General features: G+C 41.2%; 1 protein-coding gene across 1 annotated transcript; it reads left to right on the forward strand.

Annotated features, from left to right (window-relative positions):
- Positions 1,850–26,115, forward strand: ERN1 (endoplasmic reticulum to nucleus signaling 1; the record flags this gene model as incomplete). Its single annotated transcript, XM_021414743.1, is given in 21 exon segments — positions 1,850–1,961; positions 9,966–9,999; positions 10,984–11,056; positions 12,607–12,679; positions 13,326–13,448; positions 14,302–14,403; positions 15,189–15,450; positions 15,953–16,031; positions 17,023–17,185; positions 18,463–18,581; positions 18,724–18,915; positions 19,536–19,788; positions 20,539–20,629; positions 20,918–21,107; positions 21,606–21,705; positions 22,114–22,313; positions 22,637–22,784; positions 23,198–23,325; positions 23,745–23,868; positions 24,112–24,179; positions 24,469–26,115. Coding segments are annotated over 21 exon segments (2,841 nt in total), but the record flags the coding sequence as incomplete, so codon positions are not given.

Here is a 26,488-nt window from a genome sequence, read left to right on the forward strand (position 1 = left end):
GTTAGTTTAAAAGGAAGCCGGCTTCTCGGCGTTCTTGTGGATAGGATGAAGGAATTCCTTGCCTGTTGTCAATCACTGTTAACTGGGATTATTTGGGATTGTTTTTTAGTGAAATATGTTGTGATCTTCAGCTGCAAATTAATACATAAGTGCAAGATGTTACTGCACAAAGACTGATTTCAAATGAATTTTGAACACAGTCCATTCCTTCTGGTTTCCATCCCAGTACTGTTATCAACACATCTTGAAAATTTTGGTCTTCATTAATTGCTTGAAACCAGAATGATTAGGAATGGCTACATGAACGTTTCTAGGACAGCATTTAGCATTTGTGCTTTCTTTCTTTCTGCTCTGTGTGTTTTGCAATTGTCTGCTCCAGCCCCTTCGTTGTGGCTGGAAAGAAGCGTGCGTAACGTTTGTAGGTGTCCCTGGTTCTTCTTTTTCTTCTGGTTTTGTGCTTTGCCTGAGTCCAATGCTTTAGCTGCACTGTACTGAAAACACACAGCTTTCCAAATAAACTGTTACTCCTATACCCAGGAATCTTAATTTGCATTTTCTTTGCAATAATTCTAGCATGAGAGGTAATTATTTTTAAAAATTTAAGTCATTTAAGACATTGCTGATTATGTAAAATGCATACACTTTCGTTTCATGAACTATGGTGGGTTAAGAGTTATATTTAACAGTGAAACTTTCTAATGGTGGCAGGTGGCACGCAGATGAGCAGTGCAGAGGCAGGGCACGAATTACTGGTTATTTGAGCAATAACCTGAGACTGGGTAAATGGGAATGGGTCGGCCTTAGGGTGTGTAAGATCATCTTTAGGCAGGAAAAGTAAACATGAGATTAATGTGGTTTTTACCTGCTTTGTGTGCTGAAACACCTTGGAGTTAGCCTCACTGATCCTGCAGTAGCTATGTAGTTCTGAGTCCTTAGTGTTTGTGTGATGTCCTTTAAATAAAATTACATGCAATAGCCAGGCTCAAAAGCTGCTTGTGTTGTAGAACCTAACAGCGCTGTGCCTCGGTGTGAAAGAACGGAGTGGTGTTTCCCCAAATTAGAATTAGATGGTGATTAGAATGCCAAGTTAAGGTTTGAGTCCTATAGCGTGAATCACTTTCTAGGGCCTATGGATATGATCATAGATATGGACTTGCTTAAACAATGCTATTTGCTGCAGAAATGCATTAATTGGAGACCTGAGGTATAATAACACATTGAAGAGCCCTTATGATTTGAATCTCCTCTGACCTTTATGCTGCTTCAATCCTAAATGCTTCGTCCTTGCTCAGTGGCGGTGCACGTGCGTGCGCTCCAGCCCGTCCCTCAGCCGCCAGCCCTGCGGAGCAGTCTCGTTGTTGCCTATCCACCTTTTGCCCAAGCCGTGTTTTTCTTATCTTCTGGGGACTAAACCTTGGGAAAAGTGTGTTCTGTTAGCTCCATAGCAGCGTGGTTGTGACATGAACACTTACATTCTCTGTGCTGCTTTGAAGTTCCTTACCCTAGCTCTCTTCTCACATGGACTTTGTGTCAGATTGTTTCCTAAGTTGGCCCTATCTGTGATTTCTCCACAGCTGAGTTCAAGAAGAGTCTGATGTAGAATTGAATATGGAGATTGAATTGGGGATAGGTTACTCGCTGCAAGTTCGTCTGGGGGAGCTGAGCACAGTTAGCAGTCCTGGGGTGGTCACAGGAAAAAATAAACCACCAAATTCAGAAGGAGAGGATTGTCCAGTCTGTGTGATGAAAAAGAAAGACGATGCTCTACACGATTTACTGTCTGACAAAACAGTAGTAAAAAACTCCGTAGTAAACAGTGACATTCAGTGTATGGGTTTTTCTTTTCTAGAACACCAGCTCAGTAACTGTGCCTGAAACACTGTTGTTTGTTTCAACTCTTGATGGAAGTTTGCATGCCGTCAGCAAGCGGACGGGAGCGATCAAGTGGACTTTAAAAGAAGGTGAGGAGATGTCGTGATGCTCTCTCTTCTCAGTCCTAGCAACTGATAACTCAAACTGTTGTAGAGCCTGGTAAATACTTTGTGTTTTTTTCTTCCCCTTTTTTTTGCTTTTGCTCTTTCTCCAGAGTCTGAACAAAGCTAGTGTTTCTGGAGTCACGTTGAGCTTCATATTTTCACTTGCAGGTCTTTATCCAGATTTGTGTTTTTTTTGTGGTTTTGTTGTTATTTTCTCCCCAGAATATTTTAGCTGTAGTGCTATAACTGACTAAGTAGGTATCACATTATATGAGAGTGAGTGCTGTAAGAATGCATAGAGGAGAGCAAATGTCAAATGGGAGTGTCATCGGGTGGAACTGTTGGCAGAGGGATTGGGGAAGCTCGATTTTATCTCTGGAATATCCAACATGCACTGGTGCAGTGGGTAAGGTACACACCTCAGGTCTTTTTGTCTAGGACCAGCACAGGTTTTTACATAGAAGAACTGCACTCACGTACAGAAGTTTAACATTGCTCAGTGACTGGAGGTGATTTTGTAATTTCAATTATTTTGTATAGAGAGAGCTCTTTTTGTCTCTGTGACAAATTCAGTATTTAATACAAATTTGTTTTAGTGGGAATCTGATTGATAACATTTAGTAGAAGCGATAGCAGAACTTTCTATTCATGTCTAGAAATAAATGAGAAAGCAGGTCAAATGGAAAGGAATCTCAGTGATTGCGTAGTTCTGACCTCTGAAACCTCATGTCAGTTTAGTAGGTGAGCTGAAATGGTGTGAAATGAATTGTGTGTATGTGATGTATGCAATACAAACCAATTATTTTTAGTTCTGAGACCATTCATATTTGAATACAGCGCAGCTAGACAAAAAGTTAACTTCACTAAGGAGCAGAATGCTTTTGTAGCTCTTCTGAGGTAAAAAGGGGTAAGCAAATTCTTTCCTGAAGGATCTTTGTTGCTGGATGTGATTACATTCTCTCTCTGCTCTGTCTCCCCTTTTCAGTTTAGGCCTTTTCTCCTCCTTTATTGTTGCTGCATAGGCTACTGTAGTTTTAAGAGAGGCTTTAGCTGAGTTTTACTTCTGGCTTGGACGTACAGTACCTTGTCCTGAACCAGGAGGGTGGTGTAACAAGCATTTTTTTTTGGCAGACAGGCTTAGTAAGTGACAGGAGATTTTCTGAGGAAGAAATAAAGGCACATTTGTAATGAGAAGGACCTTGATCAAAGTGTGTTGCTCAAGGAACTCTTTTCTTAACAAAAAAAAAAAAAGTTGCAAGGCTATTGTTCATACAGTAGAATGGCCAGACTGGATAATCTAGTTTTATGGGACTGCCTCTTCTCCCTGTCACTGTGCTAAGTTCTACGTGCCGCCTGCATAAGGTGTGTTAGGCTGCTTCATCACAGTCCATACTCTCTTGCGGTGTTAAGTCCCTAGAGAAATGCAGCAGTGCAGAATTCAGTATCGTGCATACGCACAGTCTTTGTGTGCTCTCTGCCAACAGTAGGGGTGTATTGTTACATGGCATTAACAGGTGGGAGGCGGCACGCGCTGCAGGCAGTGTTCTTGCAGGTGCCTTGTACCCGGAATGTCAGCGAGCCATGTGTTGTGCAGTTCACGTGTGCAGAGTTCTGGAGGTCACCTGCAGTGCTGCGGAGGCATTTGTCAGGAAGAGGTTTTATCGCTGCACTTAAGAGCCAGTATTTAACAAAGGGCAATTCATATGCATTTTGTTTTGATTGGGAGAAAAACCAAGGTGGTGCTCTTTATCAGACAGTACTTAAACAAACATGATGATCTTGCCATGTATGGTTTGTTTTAATGTAACGCTGGAACTTATCTTAGGTATGCAGAGTAAATTAACCACTGGTTTTCAGCACAATAATATGTTTTGTTTCCTGCCTTTGTGTAGCGCTGCCAAGGGCAGTCTGAATACTTGTGCTCCCCATAATGTGGGCAAAAAATGGATTCAGTTAGTACTTCAGAAATACAGCTGTATTCCTTGCAATGATGTGTAGGGAGATAGCGGACTCGGTTGCTGAGGGTACAGGTATTAATATTTTTGTTTCCTTTTGGCTTTTGTGAGTCATGCAGTCTGTCAGCTGTCAGGGCTTTGGTGGCCGTGTAACTAACTCATTCCCTGAGCTGTGGAAAGCTGGCATTTGGTTGGGAAGCTTATAGGAAAAAGGGCACACTCTTCCCCCTGATGTCTTCTGAGAGGTACCTTTGCTATGGCCACAGAAAGCACACTGTATTGAAGGGCTTTCCAGGATGTGGCACTCATTTAAGATCAGAGAACAAGTAAGGCTCTGCATGTCACCGCAATCAGTTCTGAGGTGCAGTGTGGTAAGCACCCACGTTATCTGCATTTACTGCTTAGCAAGATGCTCAGCATCCTCAGTAAGATCAACCTCCCCAGAATTCCCCGAAATGAATATTCTTCTGTCACTTCATGTAGATTTCTTTGAAAGGTACAAGGGTGCAGTGTTTCAGAGTTGCTTTTAAATGCAGATGAGAAACCTGACAATAATAGAGATGGTGACCAGAAACAAGACAGAATCTGGAGAATGTTTTCCTCCATGTTGGATTTCATATTTACAATTCTGGTATCAGTGGGAGTTTGAAGAATGTGATTTTAAGGCTGTTCTCTTGCATCTTTTTAAAAATCATCCTGTACTATTCTTTTTATTTCTGTACTTAGTTAACTCCAGAATTTAGGTTAATAAGCAGAATATTGAGCTGTGATGTTCTGAGTACGTATTGTTTCAAACTGTACTCTTGGACCGTGTATTTCTCTGTTCTCTCTATCAGTCTGTGTCTTCCTGTTCTCTTCAGTTACCTGCTTCTTAGGAGGTTTTCCCCTAGGAACTGGTTCAAAGAAGAACATAAAGTACATACAGATTTGGGTCTAGATTTAGAGCCAGCAGAAATCTTATTATGAACTTCAGTTATCTTTAGTAATCAAAAAGTCTGTGGCCAACAAAAGTTGATTTAGAAGGTTTTGATTGGTGATACCTTATTTATGACATACAGACAGCAGTGGGCTGGTCACGGTAAGGCAAAGATATAACGACTTCATCTATTGATGATATCCAATATGTAAGTTTTAAAGGATGCTCTGAGATCTGTAGGTCCTGCTCTAATAAAAGTGGTTATTCCCATCTGGGAAGAAATACCTTGTGCATGACTGTTGACTAATAATGACTGTCAAAATGATTGTAGTTCTCTCAGTTCTCTTTCCAGCAGATTTCAGAGGATGGTGGGTTACTATCTCTGACCTCATTTTCTGTAATTGCAACAGCAAGCAGAGATGACACGATTTTAAATTGGCCCGTTAGCCCAAATGTTATGGTAGGGCCTCAGGTCAGGAAACCGTTTTCTCCAGCTCATTCCAGTGGGGCAGGAGTTTACTCACTTGCTATTTCAGAATCTTCCACTTCTCCTTTTTCAGTTATTGGTTTTGTATGTTCTATCTAGAGGCACATTGCAGTTTCAGAAATTGTATATATGGCTTTTTTTCCATACCTGTATGCAAAATATAGTTAGAATTACAAGCAAGTAATTTAGGCACAAATAATTAAATGCAACCGTGATTTTATAGGGACATCTGCTTGCCCAGGTCAAAATGTTAAGTTCAGTGGAGTATAGCTGAGCCCAATAATTACCAAAATGACTGGACATAAATTACAGTAACAAGTTTCCAGTAACTGCTTTGCTTTTGAACACAGTCGTAGAGTTCTAGAATAAATCTTGACCATTTAGAATCAGTCCTTCTAATTCGTTTATTTCAGTCAAAGTTACTAACATGTAAAAATCAAAGCTTTAAAATTCTTAATGAATAATGACTTTGTAGTTTCGTAATGACATGGAAAAAGGCACCAGCCATCTTCTTAAGTATTTTTGTTCTTCTCATGCCCTTGAACTTCCTTTGCTTGGGGGTGCTAATTTGCTTTGCTAAATTAATTTGCTGAGGAGTACTCCGTGGCAGTAACTTCACAAATGTTTACACATGTGTCTATTAGCAGGTCAGAATGCCAAAGCTAGCCTGTATTGGTAGGATGTTAATGCAGGAGGGGTTAACATCCTCTGCCTTAGTGGAGTCTGCATGAAAAAACAATTTGAAAACCAGGGAAGTATCTGTAGAAATCTCAATCTTTCATCAAGCACTGGAGATATGTGCAGGATGGTGTCCTGCTTACAAACTCACGGTTCCATATTTCATTTTTGTTCTGATAACTTTTTCTTGGAAAGCAGAAAGCTTTTGGACAAGTTGTGCCAAAAGATTTAGGTAGGACGTGGCAAGAAATTTGGTTTTCCCCTTGTACAGGGAACGGAGGCTTAAGGGAGGGGCTGATGGATTTTTGTCAGAGTTTTATCGCGTTTTCTCTGTAAAGTTTTTGTTCTGATGTAGAATACTTGCTGCTTTGTTCAGCGGTTGTTATCGTTTGTTGGTATTGGAACAGATCAGGCCTATTAGAATGAGTTACTTAATTAGAGGGAGCTGTTGTTGAGGGCAATTTGGAAAGCAGGGTTATGTGATTCCAGTCTCAGCATGTTGACACTGGATTGCTGAGCTGCTGAGGAGAAAAGAAGGCCTCTGAGTTCTGCGAGAATGTCTTCCGGTTGACTCACTGTGGAGCAGAAGATGACCTCAGTTCTGAGGTGGTTCAGTGTGTTTTTCACTAGTCGGTATTCAGGTGGATGAAAGCTGTTACAGGGCCTGACAAAAAGTAAACTAAATTCACGAGATTCTTTTATCTTTGAGTGAATTCTTATTTTAAAACAAACTCTGAAATAAAACTGGAACGTGTCTCAGACCACGTGAAGATGAACGTGAGGACGGACAATGAACTCTACACAATGTCTTTGTAGGTTTGCACCCTGAGTTCAAGATAATGTAAGTGGGAAGAAAATGAGAAAATGTGCTTCACCCCTGTAGCTGGGGTTGTAGAGAGGTGTCTTCCCACAGCTAGCCTTTCCAGGTGCATAGTGCTAGTAGTGGAAAGAAACATCCTCCATCTGTGTTCATTCATTGCAGATAGTCCCATCTGTGGAAATGAATCAGGACTGCATACGTGGATACGAAATGCTTTCCAGCAGTTCATATACAGCACTTAAATGTTGCAGGAAGCCATGAGAATCACCAGCATTCTGGCTCCTGGGCCAGTAAATAGTGCAGAATTGTTCTGCTGCTTCATAGTAACAACTTAATCCATTCCGTCTACCACTTTATCGCTGCTACTACATCAAATTTCAGTTACCGAGAAAACAAGTAAAAAAGTAAGATTTGAATTTTTTTCCACTTCTGATGAAGCACTGTTCCTGGTATTGAAGACATGACACTAAAGAAGATAAGTTTAAGGACTCAAGTGAGCGTGATGCTTCTGTATGGCACTCACTGAGCAGCTTGGAACTTGTCATATGCCTTTATTTCATATGTTCTGATATGCAGGAGTGTTTTGGGAAAACACTACAGAAGCTAGAAAGGCATTCATGGGATTTCTGTTACGATCAATGAAAATGTAGGATGCATTTGCTGGTGAAATTGTTACGACTGACAGTTTTCCAACAGCTTCCAGAAATAGAAATTTGAAGTAAAAAGCTCATCGCAATTTTGCATGTATGTGTGTGTCCTTTTGCTATTGTAGTGCTACGTGTTCCAGAAAATCAATAAAATCGTAGAAGTTCTGTGGCATTTGAGATGGTTGGAGCAGGCTGGGTCAGTGCGGATTCCTCAGTTCTAGAAAATGATGTGACTTGATTTAAGTCCAAAAGTGCTGTGCTTTTCGTTCACTGCATTTTGGGTGCAGGGAGGGAGTTACGGGAAAGCTTTAGTAACCAGATTCTCCTGCAAATATTAACCAGGATCAGCTGCGAGAAGGCATAATCTGCCTTGTAGTATTTCCTGTGCTTGTTCAGGATTCCCTGAACCTTGTTTGAAAAAGCTGAAATAGTGCCATGCTGGGGAGGCTGCAGTCTGTCCCCTTCTATGTACAGTGCGTATTGTGTCAGTAACAGCACAGCTGGAAAATGTGGAGCTTGATTGAGCTAGTACAAGTTTTGTACTGAAATTTTATGTAACAACTTGACACATCTAATTCAGAGAATAGGCAGTCCTTTTTAGTAAAAATAAATGTAAAGGTTTCTACAAGTGTTTTGGACAATAATCTATCTTCTTTTGCTCTGTCTGGGCTGACTAGAGGGCAATTTATAGAAAAGTCTGCGTTACTGTACTTGAAAAATGTACACGTAGTCAGTTATCACTTCAGAAACAAGTTGTGCAGCCTTGTTATCGTGAGTGATCATTGGAGGAGATGCTTGCAGATAGGACCAAGTTGCTGAAGCACAGTTGGTGACAACTGCTGTTGTCATCCTCACCACAGGCAGCAGTTTATTTTTTCCAAGTGAGACGCTGTCTGTGTTATCAATTCATCAGAAGTCTTGCAAAGTGTATTTAGCTTTTACCGTCAGCAGCACCTGTAGCATTGGCATTAAATCTTACCCTAACAGAGGCAGGTGCCATTTTCTGCTGATGTACGGTGCTGTTTCTTTCAGGAAACAGAGGATTTAGCTTTCCACGAAGCACTTATGGTTATGAAACCTCTAGCCTCTGGTCTTTAACGTGTCTTTCTCACTTCGGTTCATTTAAGCCTGACTCGTGGGTACTTGCTTTGGGCAGTTCGACCAGGCAGCTCATCTCCAGAGCTGAACCACTCTATGTTATGGTCATCTAATGCTTTTCCTTTCTTGCATTTCTTTAGTAGAGGAGAGATGATGTAAGTCACCATTTGTATTGCATTAGATACCCTAAAGCTCATGGAATACTTGAAGCAAACACAGAGAAATAACTGGCATGTAGTCAGCTGTAAGGTTGGGTCCTCCAGCACGCCCTGAAACCAGTATCTTCCTGCAAGGGGTAGTAATGAGTTGCTTGATGTAGTTCAGCAGAGTGAAGGTCTGACAAAGAAGTGTGATCTGTGGTGATAAATCCCTCAGCTTCTCTGTCTGAATGCTGTTAGTTGTTTGTAAGGCCTTTTGAGGTTTGCTTCTGTTTTCAATAAATTAAGTGGATTTCTTGATTTGATGTGGAACTGCACACTTGCATATCATTCCCATCTTACATCAGTGAACAGCGATAGCAGTAATAATTCATTATTGAAAGAAAATTTGTGCAAGGTAGATGGTGTTATTATCTGTCTTCTGTGAGTAGATACCAGGGCCTGGGATTGTTAACAGTACCAGCTGGATTGTTTCAGCTCTTTTTGCTGCCCAGTGCATGAGGCTCTGGGTACCAGCTAAGATGATCAGGCTGTTTCTTCTGCCTCTTCTTGGTCCTTGTAGGATTAGGGAAGTGGCCCAAAGTCTGCAGGTACCGGTGGGGTGTGTGCCCTCCGCTGGGCTCCTCCCCCAGAGCCGGCTCGCAGCGCTGTGGGTCCCAGCATCAGAGGGGATTGGTTGGGATGTGGGGAGGGACTGCACAGTGTGCACAGCCTCTCCGCTATCTGTAGCTTGTGTTTAAGTAAAACAGGTTGCTGAAGGCTGTATAATGATAGCAGTTGCTGCAGATTATGGTGAGCTGCCTCATGGGCAGCCAGTGCACAGAAATCACACAGGTGTGCTGACAGAAGGAGTTCTCTCAGCATGTATGCAAGCAGTTGTAACAGACGGCGTGCTCCGTCCAAGAGTGAAATAAGAAAACTCAAGATACAGTACAGAACTGCTACCTCATCTAAGTTTCCTTCCATCAGTAGCTGGGGAGTAGTGTGGATAAAAGTAAGCAAAGAACTTCAGAGGATTTAGGCGCCTCCCCGATGCTGTGTGCTTTCCCATTTCACAAACGTGGTTACAATCAGACAGGACTCGCTGAGGCTGCTGGGATGGCTCCTTGCAAACTCAGCACATCTGCCATTCAAAAAGGAGCAAGTTGCAGCCTGATTTGATTCTGAGTCTAGTGAGTTGAAGGAACCAAATAGCCAGTGTTATGACTTTTCCTTCTTCTGTTTATGCAGATCCTGTACTACAGGTGCCAATACATGTGGAAGAGTAAGTCTGTTTCCTTTCTGTCATTTACTGCTTGTTTAATTTTCACTGGCATGTTGAAATTTCGTTTATTTCGAAACAAAATCGTGTGTTCTTGGAAGGTGTCACGCCTTGCATATGTGAACTTAAAATTGTTTAAAGAGCTGATACTGAAAGAATGTAATTAGCAACACACAGTTCTCATAATAGTGAGATGAAACCTCCTGTCTGCAGATTGTTCTCTCTTAAGTCCTCGATCAGGTTTAGCAATTAGGTGTGATAACTGCCAGAATCTTAACTGAGCAGCTTTGAAAGTGACGGAGGCAGCCAGCGAATGGTCCCTGGGTTTTGTACTTCTTATTCTCTCCAAATAAAAGACTAAAAATAGTGAAGCATCGCAAGCTCTAACCACAGCCGCTACCGGCACCTTCAGATGAAACCCTCCCGCTGCTCCTGCACTCATTCTCCAGCGCAGCCATCTCACGTTTCGCTAGAAAATTTGAGGCTTTAATTTTATGTCTCTGTAGTGTGTGGTAAAATCCTTTTTGTGTATGTGTGGTTTTGTTTTTCTTTTTTGGTGAGGATTTGCATTTCCCTCTTAAAGTCACTGAGTTCTGACAACTGTTTTATTGTTCCTTATCTCCATGACGCTCCTTGGTTTTGTTTGATTTTGATTTTGTTTATTTTTAAATTCTGTGGCAATTTAAAAGCACATAGGTCTTGTTTAAATGCTTTCAGCTGAGTGGTTGCCTGCCACGTATGGGTCTTTGAATTTTCAAATGCATTAGAAATCTTTTATCAGTTCTGAGACCTGTTTATATCCTTTCATTTCCGCAGTTAATAAATGAAACTTCCAAAAATAGGTAATACAAAGTCAAAACATACAGCGTTAGAAGGAGTTAGATGAACTTCTCTGGAAAGCTGGTACTGACCATAGTTGCTTTCCTGTTCTCTGAGAAGCACAGTACTTCTTTTTTTAATCATTTATAATTGCTGCTTAAATCCTAGGCCAGCATTTCTTCCAGACCCAAACGATGGCAGTTTGTATACGCTTGGTGGCAAGAATAATGAAGGCTTGACTGTAAGTGTCCTTTGGAGATTCTCTCACAGTTTTTAGACAAGTGCCCCACTCAGACTCACACGAAGGATACGTCTGCAAGGGAACTTTCTGCTTTCTCAATAGTACTGCTTTTGTATTGTTTAGTGGAATTGTACCAGATTTCTGGAAAAGCTTGATCACAGCAAAACCAAACATCTGTCGCGTGTGCCAGTTTTTGGAATGACAATACTCTTATGTTCTTTTGCTCTCGCTTTTGCAGAGCAATAACGTGCTTTGTAAGGATGGCACGTTCCCACCTTCCTTGTGGCCATCAGGAAATCACTATCACTTGAAAATACCAACAGACATATTTGTTTTGTTCACTTGCACTATTTTATTGAACCTTGCTGAAATAATGATGATGACAAATAACACTTCTGTGGTATTATCCAAATACCGTACAATCTCTGTACATCTAGATGGGAAAGGTGTGCCCAGAATAATACTAATTAGGTGTATCTCTTTCACCACAGTGCTTAATTTTGTAGAACCATCCAGCAAAAGATAGGATTAATGTACGTTCTTTGCCGATGCCTGTAGAAGATGCCTTAGTTTTAGTAAGCAGATAGAAGTGCTGACCCTTCTCAGAATACTTGCCAGTCCGTGGAGCCCACAGATGTTAGCTAACCTTGGACTTTTTAAATCTTGTGATGAAACTCAGATAAAATGTTTGGCTTCCCAGAGTTTTCTTTTCTCTGGCAGCTGTTACAGTTTCCTTTAAGAACTTTAATCTTGTTAAATACTTCAGTACTTACTCACCACTCTGCCTCCCCATAGTACAGCCACATCCTAACTTGCACAAGGAGCCCTGATGCTCTTCCTGGGTGAATCCAGGAAGCAGCAGTAACAAAGTTTCCTTTCTTCTGTTAATCTCCCTTCTTGAACTGAAGTAATCAAATTTCTGATTGGAATCACTATTAAAAGCAGTGTAAGCAAGAGTGGAGTAATTTCATGAGTAAAAAAGGGCTGATCTTTGTTAGTAGTGCAGATTGTCCATTACTCTTGTGACCTTATCCTCATAAAAGCCTGTTAACACTTAGTAAGAATCTTCCCCGCCCTCCAACTGCAGCACAGCCTTGGCAGTATCTCAGGAACTCTGTGGTCAGAGATGACTGCTTCACCCTGGCAGCAGTTCCATCTGTTTGAAGTTATCTGGCCTTTAGAATTGTTACTGTAAGAGGAACATCGTATACCCTGTACAGGTGAGGCAATTACACATGGTGTGGTGAAAGCTAGCCTGCTGCTAAGTGTTGATGGTGACCTTAAAAGCAGTCTTTGCCTCCAGATCTGTGTGCTGCAGGTAGTCTTTTCTGTGTGCGTTCCTCTTTCTGTAAGCTCGCTGTTGTGAGTTTTCAGTGGAGGGCCCCAACCTGAACTTCTGGGTTATCAGGCACTGCAGTAATACAAGCAAATAATTAAAAACCGTCGTTTGAGATTTCCAAAGTTTTCTGGCTACTCTTTTCTACGAACAAGTGCAAAGACTTATCACACCAATATAAATAAGCTTTTATTGTTGTTTTTCTTTTCCACAGAAACTTCCATTTACCATCCCAGAGCTAGTGCAGGCGTCTCCCTGCCGCAGTTCGGATGGGATCCTTTACATGGGTGAGCTCAAGTTAAAGCTTTGAAATTGTAACATGTTCAGCAATCGTAAAGTCCCCGGCAGACTTCATGGAAATGTTTTCTCCTGGGAATTAATTGTAGTTTTTCACAAATGTTTCTGAGGACAGAAAATTGATTTAATATAAATTGAATTGCTCTCTGAAAATTAAAACAAGAAACAACTTCTGAGGGAGAGAACAGCTGTTCTGAGCAGTGAACAGCCTGCATGGTTGGGTTTTTTTGTTTGTTTTTCTCACTTCTTTAGGTGCTTTTTCACAACAAAAAGTGATTTCTGCTTAGAATCTTATGTTTACAGATGTCATTGATTGCTTATAGTACAGTGATTACAGTAGAAATCTTACTGCAAACAGGGTTGGGCGCGCTCCATTATCTGAGATACAGTCACTTATATAGTAACAGTTTTGTGTTACCTGCCACTTCTGAATACTGTATTTAGCCGTTGATGTCAGTATGTGGGGTTGGCCAATAGAGCTAAATGATGAAGTTAAGCCCGACTGTAAGACATCGTTTTATTAAAAATGCTAATTCATGCTAAGCTAATGAGCCTCCTCATGAAAAAAGAAGACCAAAAAACTTAAAGGAAGTGCAATTTTCCAAGTGAATGGTAATGCTTAAATTATGATTTCAGGTAAAAAGCAGGATATTTGGTATGTGATTGACCTCATGACTGGGGAGAAACAGCAAACCTTGACTTCTTCGTTTGCAGAAAGCCTTTGTCCATCAACATCCCTGCTGTATCTTGGGAGAACAGGTCATATGCTGCTTTCTGCTGCAGCTTACAATTTTTCTGTGCTGTTGTTTTTGTTGTAATTTTAAAAGATTAGAATGATAATAGAAGACCTTGTGATCAGTTCATGTTTTCAAGTTTATGCCTTAAAATAATGTCTGTAAATTATCATTTTCAACTACAGTAAAAAATATTAGCTCTTCATAGCAGTGGAAAGATACTGTATTTTTGTAAACTTTGGGAGTACAAATGATCCGTTATTCATGTTGTTGACTACACAGCATTTATATTTTATTTAACAATGCATTCCACTAGCAATTGTGAACCCAAGTTTGCTCCGTAACATTTAGCTTTCATTAAAAATGTGTAAGGAAAACGAGGATGCAGTATATTGACTGAAATTTCAAATACAGCTTTCTGTTTAACTTAAAATTAGATCAAGATCCAATGTATAGATGTTGACTAGTAAAAAGGGGACATGTAGACTTGATCTTTAATAACACACAGAGATCAAAATGTTCTGAAGTGTGATAGTTCAGTTACCGTACACAGTAAGTTACAGTTTAGAATATAGAATTTAGAAACATTTAAGTGAAATAAAGTACATCAGAAGCTGTGCAGTAAAACAAGATGCTGGTAAGTTGGGCAGTAATGGCCTGCAGGGCTGGTTCTGAGGCTGCAGGAGGTGAGGATTTGAGTGGATCGGGCATTGTCTTTGACCACTACAAAGCAGTTATTTATCAGGAGCATTGGGAAAATGAAATGCAGAGCACAGTCAGCAGCATGTGCCGTTCTGAGCAGCGTCTCACATTTGAGGTGATTGCTTCCATACTCTCATAGGCTTTTTTTGCATTACAGACTGTGTGTTTTTTAACAGAGTACACAATCACAATGTATGACACCAAGAAGAAGGAGCTGAGATGGAATGCCACCTATTTTGATTATGCAGCTACTCTGCCTGATGAAGACATAAAATATAGTAAGAATTTAATTGCAGTCTTTTTTTTTTTTTTTTTTCAGATATTGGCCATGGGCTGTGTGTCAAGGCAAATATATTGTTTTTTTTTATAGTGAATATGTTGATATAGTTTTTTTGCAATTGATATCAGCTTTTAGCCGATATACTTGGCTTAATATCTGAAGCCTGTTAGGTAGTCACAGGTTAATGCAGTCTAGAAGGTACAGGTTTTGAAGCTATGACTCTTGAAATGTAGTGAACAATGGCAGGAGAGGAAGCAAACCTGAACTGCGATGCACAAATGCTGGAACTGTCTGTTGTTTTGCACAGAGTGCGGGGCACTTAAAGTTCATCTTTCACAGCTGAGTTTACACCGAGGTCAATCAAAATGGAGCCTGTTTGCTCTCCCAGGCACTGGGCACAGAGCAGTTCTGCAGGGCTGTCTTCTGAATCCGGACACGGAGCAAAGCATGGCAGAGCTTTCAGTCATTTGCAAGAGTCTCCTCAGTCACTTCTCACCCATGAAAGCTCCCCTTTCAGCATGTGCTGAAGGCATGATTTCTGTGTTAATTAATCTGTAGGTTTAGAGCAGTGAGGTCTACAATCTTTGCTGTCGTACATGCCAAAGAGGTGAGGAAAATGTGGTTTTCCTGCTGAACCCAGCTTTTATCAGTTTAACTTTGAGAGCTTTTCATTTCCAATGTAAGATACAGTGAACTCCACAGTTATGTGAGGCTTGTTAATATGTATTACTAAAATTGCATGTAAGCCGCAATCCAGATAATCTATACATTTGTATATTGTAGAAATGTCCCACTTTGTGTCTAATGGAGATGGACTGGTGGTGACTGTAGACAGTGAGTCTGGGGACGTGCTGTGGATTCAGAATTACGCTTCTCCTGTGGTAGCTTTTTACATCTGGCAACGTGAAGGATTACGGAAAGTTATGCACACAAATGTGGGGATAGAAACTCTGCGATACTTGACATTCATGTCTGGGGAGGTCGGACACATTACCAAGTGGAAATATCCTTTTCCAAAGGAAACAGAGACCAAGAGCAAATTAACGTGAGCATGAGTATTCTGTTGTTCTCACTCTCTATTGGTCAGGGTTTTGTCAGCAGCCCTTGCTCTCCAGCAGTGATTGTATTTCATATTTGATCTTTTACTGTCTAAAGGCAGAGAGACACAAAAAATCATCTACTTAATAAGTATGTATTCCTAATTTTTATCAGATGCTTTATGTTGACTTAGTATTCTTTTATGTGGAGCCTTTCATTTAGATGTGTAGCATTTTGGCAAATATCAGCTACTGAATAATAAATAATAATAGGATTTGAGTAATTATGACAAATAACAAATAAGAAATGAATAATTATGACAAATAACAGTGCTTTCATAAGTAAAAGGAATGGGTTGATCACAGCACTTCAGTTTATGAATCCAGGGCTTTCAAGAAGTAAATATTGATGATTTTGGAAATTGATGCATTAGTTCTGAATTTGGCTTTGGCTAATGTGGTAAAACATCCATTTGCCTATTTTGTTCTAATAGGCTTCTTTCTTTCCAGACCAACTCTTTACGTAGGGAAATACTCCACGAGTTTGTATGCGTCGCCATCAATGGTGCACGAAGGAGTAACAGTTGTGGTGAGTTGGGAGCTGCAAGAGATGCATGACACCTGATGAAAACTGCCTTTACAGAATTAGTATTGCTCTAGGATTAAAAAAATAAAGAAGTTGAAGTTAAATGTTTTTAGTAGGAAGACACTGAAACACAATTTCAACAAAATGTACAGGAGTATTTTAAAGTCTATTTTTCTCATTTGAAATGAGAAATAGCCTCAGTGCATCTAAAGCAAAGATATTTGGAATGCATCTGGAGTTCTGAGATATCTTCTGTTACAGCACGATCCACATTCCTACAATAGATGGTTCTGTAAGCACACCATTCTGTCCTGTAATGGAAGATGGACTGCTGTGCAATGTAAGGGGGACCTGTACTGATGAAGTTTGTCCCAATATTGATAAGGGATCCTTGCTAAAATAGAAAATAATAGCAATGGTTGTACATTTACAGAAATTAGTTTCTAAATTGCAAATTGGAATCAATAGACACATGGCAAACTGAATATTTAATGAAACAATTAACAATAGTAGGTGTTAGAATGCATGACCATATTTCCAAAATAATTTCCAATGCTGCAGAGACATGACTGTACTCATTAGGTCATGTGCCAGGAGAGCTGGGCAGGAGTGAACCAGAGGTTGCTGTGCAGTATTGTTAGTGCATCATGGTTACTGTTAAAATTGTTTCTTTTTTCTTCATCAAAATTACTGCCCCTTGATAGGAAACTGCTCACACTGTGGCTATCCAAACAGCAAATAAAGCTCCTGTTTCACTCTTCTAAAAAGAGAGAGTAATCTCATCTCCTAGGCAACGTGCAGCTTCGAAGGTCTAATGTCCAAGGCTGCCGAAGCATTTGCTGAGGGCGTAAGGGGCAGTGTTTACTTATGGTGACTTTGCAGCCAGTTTTTGCTTTCCCACCAATTCTGACCCTCCATTTTTTAATGTTCGTGCCTGCTGAAATATTCTAGAGATACAGTGCGTTATTAATTGTAACGATAATTCTCTTTCTAGCCTCGTGGCAGTGCCATACCCTTACTAGAGGGTCCAAAAACAGAAGGAGTCACAATTGAAGACAATGGCGAATGTGTTATCACCCCCAGTACGGATGTAAAGTTCTCAGGCAGTCTGAAAGGGAAGAACAAACTCAGCTATTGGAACGACTTGCTGTTAATAGGTACGTGAGGTCCCTTGCTTGGCCTGTGTCTGCCTCTCAGGCAGGATTCCACTGCCATCTGCTGGTGGCTGTTCCAATCCAAACCTTCGAGCTGTTCTTCCGTACATCAGCCACAATGACTGCCTCAACTGAGACAGTTACTGAAATCTAGTAATCACTGGGACTTTGTCCCATTTAGAATATGCATTAATGTTTTAAGTAGATGTCTGGTCTGTTGTTTTTTACGAGGCATCTGCTTCATTCAGTCAAGAGAATGAGGAGTGACTGGAAAGTTGTTTATTGTTTATCTGCCCCCTCATCCAAAGAAGGGTATAGGTAATTCACTGTACACATTGCTGTAAATACAGTATTCTGGTTCCTTCAGATTTTTATTTTAGTGTGCATAATATTACTTTAATTCTCATTGTAATGATCAGTGTTGTCTTTCCCCCTTTCACAAATGGAGGATTAAAACAGTGAAGATCATAATAATGAAGTGTCAGCCAATTTTGAGAGTCCCAGATTCCAAAATTTCAGAATCGATTTTTCAGGACACTTAAGTATTTTGCTTCAAAAATAAACTGAACAGCAGAGAGTTCTTCAAGTGATGCACGTTTATACTTGGTATATGCCATAACTGACCTGTGTGGCAGGGACAGGAATGCAACTTCCAGCTGCCTTACCTGCTGCCTCTTCTTTCTGTGATGCTGCCCAGCTCTCAGTATGTGAAGCAGCTGTTATTGAACAGCTCTCATTCCTCCACTACGCCCTGCACTGGATGATTTGTGTCCTCTTTCCTGCTCTGTACATTATCAGGAATCTTCCTCTGTCTAACTGCAGAAGATGTTAGCACAGTAGATTCTTCCTCTTTGCACTTACTTGGCTAGCACAAGCCAGAGGAGTGTAAAGAGCAACTGTAGTTGAGTGCTGGATCGATTCTTTCTTCCTTCTACTGTAGTGTGATCCTTGGAACCATTTTAAATCTCAGACATGATCTTAGATCCAAGGCCAAATCACAAAGCGAAACTAACTTGGGAAGGAGCCAGCTACGAGGCATTGTAATGTGGATTCCTGTTATGGTCACAGAGAGCTCACAAACTAAATTCACAGTCAGTGCTTGAATAAAGACCTCTTCGTGACTGCGTTCACTGTGCCTGGGACTGCAGGGGCAGAACAGAGGAGAAAAGAAAGTTTTAATTTAAGCTCATCTTGTACTTTGATGTTCTCAAGCCTTTTGTGTATATCAACTTTCATCTACGGTCTTCATCAAAATTTGAACATGTGTGTTTTATTTAAAGGGCACCATGAAACTCCGTTATCTGCTCCTACAAAGATCCTGGAGAAATTCCCAAGCAACTTACCTAAGAGGCCTGAAAATGTGATTCCAGCTGACTCTGATAAAGTCACTATTGAAAAGGTTTGTGATGAGGATAATCACCTTACTTTATGATTAAAGAATGTAGACGAATAGAAGCTGTGGAGGGATTTAGAAAAAAAGCATATCAGTGTTCCGGAACCCACAAAGATGTTGAACTAAGAGACCTTTCTCTACCTCGTAGGTTATTGACATAGTTGAAGGTTCTGCAGCAGAAGTGCCTCCTGCTGTTCCAAAGGATATTGAGGAGAAACTCGCTCGGCCTATTGCTCGGCCAGAAGCTCCTGTGGACTCTATGTTGAAAGACATGGCCACGATCATTCTAAGCACTTTCCTGCTTGTGGGCTGGGTGGCATTTATCATCACCTATCCAATGGTAATGCTGACTTGGCTTGACGGGGTTTTCTGCTTTGGGAGAACCAGTAGCGTTTGACAGATAATGCCAAGAAGCGATGCAGGAGTTAGGAAATAATGCACTGTAGTTTCTTTTTTTCCCCTTCTCATTTTTAACCCCCAGATGTGCCGGGGTTGCAAAGGCTATACACCTGATAGAACAGTATGGCTGCTGGCATATGTGCCAGTGCTGGAGATTTTTTTTTTCATTCTACAAATTCTGTTTCTTGCATCTATTAACTCTTTTTCACAGACATCATCTTAACAGCGGTGGCTTTACTCCACAATTGTTCACCTGAACCACTGTCATGTTTTCTGATTTCTAACAGCTTTATCCTGCTGCGGTTTAAAGACACCTAGTTAGCCTAAGTCAGCTTTTGCCATATTAACCAACCTGTTGTGATTACTCAGCTTTGCTATGAAAGTTGAGAATGAAAATGAAAACGTGAAGAAAAGCCCTTTTAGTTCTCCAACCTACTTAGCTGGCAGTATAAGAAGAAAGTTTTTCCCCCATCTTTTGGATGCATCTACTGTATTAGCTGTAGTGTTCCTTTTAAGTGAGAAATTTCACTCTTTCACTTATGAACTGAGGTCCTCTTTCAGAGTGTACATCAGCAACAACAAAGACAGCATCAGCTGGAAGAGAAGATACAGCTCTTGCAGCAACAGAAGCTGCCCTTTCGTGCTCCCAGTGATCTACCACCAGAAGATTTCTTGGACACCTCCTATTGTCAGACAGACAGCTCTGCTGCCAGCACACCAAATATGTCGCCCAAAGCATCAAACCATTCTGCATATTCCAGCATCTCCACATCTGATGTTGGGAGCTGCCTTTCCACAGAACAAGAAGAGGGAGGTAACATAAATCTAGTGCATTTGATTGTGAATGTCTGTATTTCCCCGCTCTGTATGATGGCACAGCAGTTAAATCCTTACTGGTGGTACTTCACATATCAAAGAGCTGAAAAAGACCATCATCCTCATTTAGTCTGGCCCGTGGCAAACCATCGGGCAGGTGTCCCACGCTCTGACTTGGAGCAGAAATACTTGCTTTAGAAAAACATCCAGTTCAGAGATGTCACCGGAGGGATTTTTGTTGTGCATGAGGTTATATTCTTATAAACTGTGGCCATTTCATCTAACTAAAAATTATGTATGAACTAGAATCAAGAAATAAGACTTCTGCAGTGTGGTTTTCCACCCTGCCTGATCTTTCTATGCACTCTTTAGTCCCCTCAGAGGCTATGCAGGGAAACAACTACTAAACCCACTTCCTCTAATTAATTGTCACTCTGCAAATTCAGCAGAACTTCCCAGAAAGATTTTACCTGCTAGTCTCTTGTACTGTCCAAGACATGATCTTTTCAGACTCAGGTGTTTTGTACTGAGTTATGTTTGAAACTGTAAGTTGAATCACACACACCGGTATTTGCCTACTCAGCATTGAGTACCAGAACACAGCTGTTAATTTCTTTTGATCATCTCTGTAGTGAATTTAAACATGAGCAAAATGTTTTTTACGTTCTGTTCCAGAAGAATGCACAGTTTGTACAAGGCTGGCTTGATCCATCCTAATACAGTCCTTCTGTTTCTTGTTTCTGTTCAGATGATGATGCCAACAGAGTGGTGGTTGGCAAGATTTCATTTAACCCAAAAGATGTCTTGGGACACGGAGCGGAAGGAACAATTGTTTACAGGTAGAAGACTTGCATTCAGTATTTAATAGACCAATTAATTTCTTATTGCATTAGGGTTTTTAAAAAGCAAACACTTAAAAATATTTTGTGTGGTATATTTTCATGCTGTTTCTTCACTAGCAAAAACTACTTCTCCTAGACATGTTTAAAGACCAAATGTATCTGTTTGCAGCATGAAAAACACTTTAATTAATATTCCTCTGTGAAATGTTCTGTGTTGTCATTTGTTTTGTACCTTGTATACATTAGCCTTTGTCTAATAGGTTGATGTGGCTTTCCTGTCTGCAGGGGGACATTTGATAACCGTGATGTTGCAGTGAAAAGAATTCTTCCTGAGTGCTTCAGCTTTGCAGACCGTGAAGTGCAGCTACTGCGGGAGTCAGATGAGCATCCGAATGTGATCCGCTATTTCTGCACAGAGAAGGACCGGCAGTTCCAGTACATCGCTATTGAGCTGTGTGCTGCCACTTTACAGGAGGTGTTGAGTCTCTTGCAAACCTAAATAATTTTGAGTCTTCTTACTGGAAGCCCTTCGGTTTCCCTTAGCTTAAGTTGCTGAAGTTCTGCAGCAGATGTCCCAGTTATTCTTGCCATCACTACGGTGAAAGTTAAACATTCCTAGAACAGGGATGTTCTTAGAACTTCAGCAGTATCCTGCAACGCTGTACTGACCTAACAGCAGAAGCTGCTGTCCTTTGATATTCCTGCATTTAACTCTGTTTTAGTCATCCTTCTCCTACCGTCCGGGCTCTGAAGACGAAAACTTGCTCCTGGACACACAGCGCTATGCAAAATTCTACCTCTGAATGATGTTATAGAGCTCGTCACCTTCAGACAAGAAAGGCTAGTGCATGTTCCCAGCTAGCTTTAGATTAGACTGCCCAGTTTTGGTTTTTTGCATACTTGTTATCTATGCAAAAACTACTGATAAGCAATTTTATGGCTGTATCTTCTGTTTCTCTGTTGTCGTGTATAGTATGTTGAACAAAAGGCCTTCAGTCACCATGGCTTACAACCTATCACCCTTCTCCAGCAGACGACATCTGGTCTTGCTTACCTGCACTCCCTCAGTATTGGTAAGAATGACTCTTTTTTTCAGTACTGGATACAGAATGGTACATTCTCTTCACCGCAAAAAAAAAGAGGGAACTGGTCCGATGCTGATCTGGGAAGAGACAGGCACCCTCTAGCGCTGGCAGCAAGCAGTGTGGCCTGTCCTAGCACTAGACTGATTCTGACATTCTGCCTTCAAAATTCTGCTGCATTTAGGGTAGCTGTTACCATTTGTTCAGAGGACTGCATGTTTTTTGGACAGAAGACATTAAAACATGTCTGCAAAACAATTGCTGGTGATGGAATTAAAAAATATGCCATTGACAGTAGTTTGAGGTAACAAAGAGTGGTTCAGCCTTGTGAAAAATCTACAGTGCAAGTTTACAAACGCTGCTGGGATTGCCTGGAGTGCATAGAGGTGTTTGTTATAGTCCACAGGGATCTGAAGCCCCATAACATCCTCATCTCAATGCCTAACGCCCATGGGAAAGTCAAAGCTATGATCTCAGACTTCGGCCTGTGCAAGAAGCTGGCAGTGGGCAGGCACAGCTTCAGCCGGCGGTCGGGTGTGCCGGGAACCGAAGGGTGGATTGCCCCAGAGATGCTGAGTGAAGACTGCAAAGAGAACCCTGTAAGTGTTTGTCTTTCCTTCAGACTCCTCTGGGAGAAGGCAGCACAGCTGCAGACAGAGCTTAAGATGTGCAGTGCTGGATGCCTCAGCATTAATGCTGACTTACAACTAAATTAGCAGTAGCCTTTTTTAAAAACCTCCTTCTCTCACTGTACGTATTTATTTGTATATACCCATTTTTTTTTCAATTAGTTACAAGTCTTAAACAGAAAAATGTGATTCTGAGTTTTATTCTGTGCTCAGATGCAAATAACCACCCGATGATGAGGCTCGCATTCTCCACGGGCAATATCTTGTTGCTATTAAAGGTCATTTATTTGCAGACGTACACCGTGGACATCTTCTCAGCAGGCTGTGTCTTTTATTATGTGGTATCTGAGGGCAGCCACCCCTTTGGCAAATCTCTACAGCGACAAGCCAACATTCTGCTGGGCGCATACAGCCTGGAATTTTTGGACGCGGGGAGACATGGTAAGAAAAGCACATAGAGATGAGTGCTGAACTCAGTGCATGTCCAGTGGGTGCTAAAATTGCCATAGAAAATGCGTAACTATGACCCACAGAGAAACGCACTTGGCAATGGTGAAGGCTGTACTCCTGCAGTAAAACTCCTTTAGTTCTTAGTATTTGTATCTGAAAGCATCTCAGTTCTAAAAATTCGGATTCCTGCAAACTTGACAACAGAGTTCAAAGGGTCGGAAAGGTCTTCATAATTGCACTGATTCAATGCAGCCTTCTGTTGATTGCCCACAATGTCTGTCAGGGTGTAATTTGAGCTAGTGCTTGGGATTGTACAGGAGGAAGTAGGAAATGTGACCGTTTTCTCAAGATACAGAATATTAGCTTTCCCTGCAGCCTCTGAATACTCACCCTTTTCCTTGCAGAAGATATAGTGGCTCGTGATTTAATAGAGCAAATGATAAACATGGACCCTCAGAAGCGTCCGTCTGCCAGCTGTGTGCTAAAACACCCATTCTTTTGGAGTTTAGAAAAACAGCTCCAGTTTTTTCAGGTTTGTCTTGACCTTCGGATCTTGTATTTATTATTTTCTCCTTACTTTATGCATGTTTGAGGTGACACAATGTAGCAGAGCATGTTGCCAAGCCAGTTTTTAAGAACAGAGTAGACTGCTGTGGTGAACAGGTGTAGTTAAGCCCAATGTAGGGTGGGAAGAGGGTGAGAACTCACGGTTCTTTCCAGTCTTTTCTATTCCGTGATTAAAAAGGAGAAAAAGCTCTTGGCAGCTAGAGAATTTTCTGTGGTTGTATTCGACCATCTTCATCCCAAGCGTAACTCCTTGTATAGTACTTGTCCTGAGGTAGAATCACACCTCCATTATCACAACAGGCTCTACCAGCCAGAAACAGTCATCTGAAGTAACTGGGAAATGCGTGGGAATCCAACTGAAAATAACCGGGATGTCTCTTGCAGGACGTCAGTGACCGCATAGAGAAAGAAGCTTTGGATGGTCCAATAGTCAAGCAGTTAGAAAGAGGAGGAAGAGAAGTGGTGAAAATGGACTGGAGAGAGCACATCACTGTTCCTCTTCAGACAGGTAACAACAAATGGGGTCCTATCAGAGCAGCAGCGAGTTCTCTGTTAGCCCCGGTTTGCATGGACATGAAAGTAAGGATAGTGTCTCAGTTTTGCCGCAATGTTTACTTGTCACCAAAGCATTTATTCAAATTAAGTGATATGTTCATATACTGAGTGAGATAAACATACATTTCTTTTGAGGCCAGCAACTAAAACTGCCAGCATCAAAACACGAACACAAACCAGTTAATTTCTTTGGCAGATCTTCGAAAATTCAGATCATATAAAGGAGGCTCCGTCCGGGACCTTCTGAGGGCGATGAGAAATAAGGTAAAGATTTGTTTGTGCCTATCTGTTCTCATTACATGTACTCGGGCTCCACACCTTGCTAACTAAGCCACTGCGATGCTTCCTTCTTCACGCCGCTGTTGTAGTTCCTTTTGTTGTTGGGTGTCAGTCTGTCATTTTACCATTTTAGGTACTTACTTAAAAAACCAAACCATACAAACTACCAGGTTACTTTGTCCATGAAGATGCACCTTGTACAGGCGGACCTGTACAAAACTGTTTAAGCACACACACTGCACCTGAGCTTTTTCCCTGTTGTTTTTCTTTACAGAAGCACCATTACAGAGAACTGCCTCCTGAAGTGCAGGAGACCCTGGGTTCCATCCCAGAGGATTTTGTACATTACTTTACAGCTCGTTTCCCTCACCTGCTCCTACACACCTACCACGCAATGCATATCTGCTGCCAAGAAAGACTGTTTCAGCATTACTATGATGAGGATGCTGCAGAGAGGAGCACTACGGGAAACACAGTTTGAGAGGAGAGTGAGCTTTCTTCTCTGGGACCAACATTCCAAGCACGGGGCTGCAAAGCAGGCCTACCTTTCGCAGGGAAAAGTGGGATCCAAGAGCTGACAAGTTGTCTGTTTGAGGAAACCAAACTTCCAAAAAGTGCCTTGTACTCTGCCTGCACTGGCTCAGGAGACAGTAGGAGCCCAAGGAGCAATGAAGCTGCAAAAGCAATGCACCCTGGTGATGGAGTTATCCTAAGGAAGGTCTCAGGAAAGTGAAGAGGGAGAGCAAAAGCTGGATCTAACCATCATCCAGTATCCCTATACTGTACTTGATTTTTCTAGCTTGTGTTTTACTGCAAAGAATCAAAATACAGTGATTGAAATAGGAGAATTACGAGGGGGTGGGACCTGCAGCAAATCAGAACCTGCCACTGCACTACTGCCACGCTCTGCATTAGGCACAGTGCAGTGACTGTAGAGGGAATCATTTTTAATTGTTAAATCAGCATTACCCTCGAAAGACAAACGCAGATGAAGGTCTTAAGACATACTGACTTGAAAAAAACAGTTAAAAGGTTTTACCTACTTCGAAAACCTCATTGTTTAAATATCAGCCAGTATTCACAGGAGAGCTGGAACAGCACTGGACTTAAAAACCAGTGTCTGCACAAGTAACTTTAGGAAGATACATGATGTCAGCTATCAACTGCTCATGAAAGGGTAATGATTCACCCACTGCAAGCATTCCTTCCCTTCTTATAAAGAAAAGGAGTGGCAGCTGCAGAGCCAGAGGTAAGAAATGAGTCCCGGGTAAAAGAAGCTAAACAGGAAATGAAATATGTACAGAACAGTGAAAGTGTAGGTGTTTCTGACAGGAGGAAGGAAGCTGCAAAATAAATCACCTCATTTTCTGCTTTTTGTCCATGGGAACCTGTGTTTTCAAAGATGCAGTATTTCTTTTCTTTGGCCCTAAAGCTGTGACAAAGCATTAAGTGTGTGCGAAGGATGAAGAAATGCTGAATTCTAGTATGACAGAGGTGGGTGTGTTCTTTTACAGTGTATTTATTTAACATATTTATATTTATTTAATTGTTTTGATACCACTTCCTAGTAAAAAGTGGTACAAGTACAAAGCATGCCAAATCTTTCTTAATAATTTTTGTATTTAATCATATTGCAAGAACTGGAAAAGTTATACTGCATCTTTCAAAGATTCATTAGTTAACGAGGAAAAGTGGAGATTAATGTTTGATTGTGCCACTGTGTCTTCAACTACTCCATTATGGACTGTTCGATGTGTGAGCAATTGGGCACTCACAGCAACCTTTCAGGCACCCTTCACTGGAAAGTTTTTCCTAGTTTTACAGTGTATGAGAGCAGTTACTTAAGACACCAAGTGTGCAAATATCACCTATTTCTAAAGCTCAAAGGAAAAAAAAAGAGGTAATTTTACCTATGAAGACTGAAAGAGATTGAAAGCCTATTTCCTATTTTTGTATTTCTCATGTAAAGGTCTTTTATAATTCTACTAAATAAAGACTTGTACTCTCTTAAAAAGACTTGAGAGGACATTTCTTTAAGTGATGATGGACACCTGTGGAAAAGAGCCACACTGCTAGCACATGTGGATTAACACAGATTTCAGAACCAGGGCTAGAAAAGGTGAAGAAATGGAGCAGCATGGCCACACCAACCTCAGGCACATGTTTTAGCACAAAACCCCTCTTCCTGCTACTCAAAGCTATGGCTGTGGGGCAGGAAACAGCATGACAAAGCAGGACAGGAGGAAGGGAGGAACAGGGCAGGGAGGGTGGTGGAGGGAGAGAAGCAACCAGAA

Source organism: Numida meleagris, chromosome 17, assembly GCF_002078875.1.
Source record: "Numida meleagris isolate 19003 breed g44 Domestic line chromosome 17, NumMel1.0, whole genome shotgun sequence".
NCBI classification, from domain to species: Eukaryota; Metazoa; Chordata; class Aves; order Galliformes; family Numididae; genus Numida; species Numida meleagris.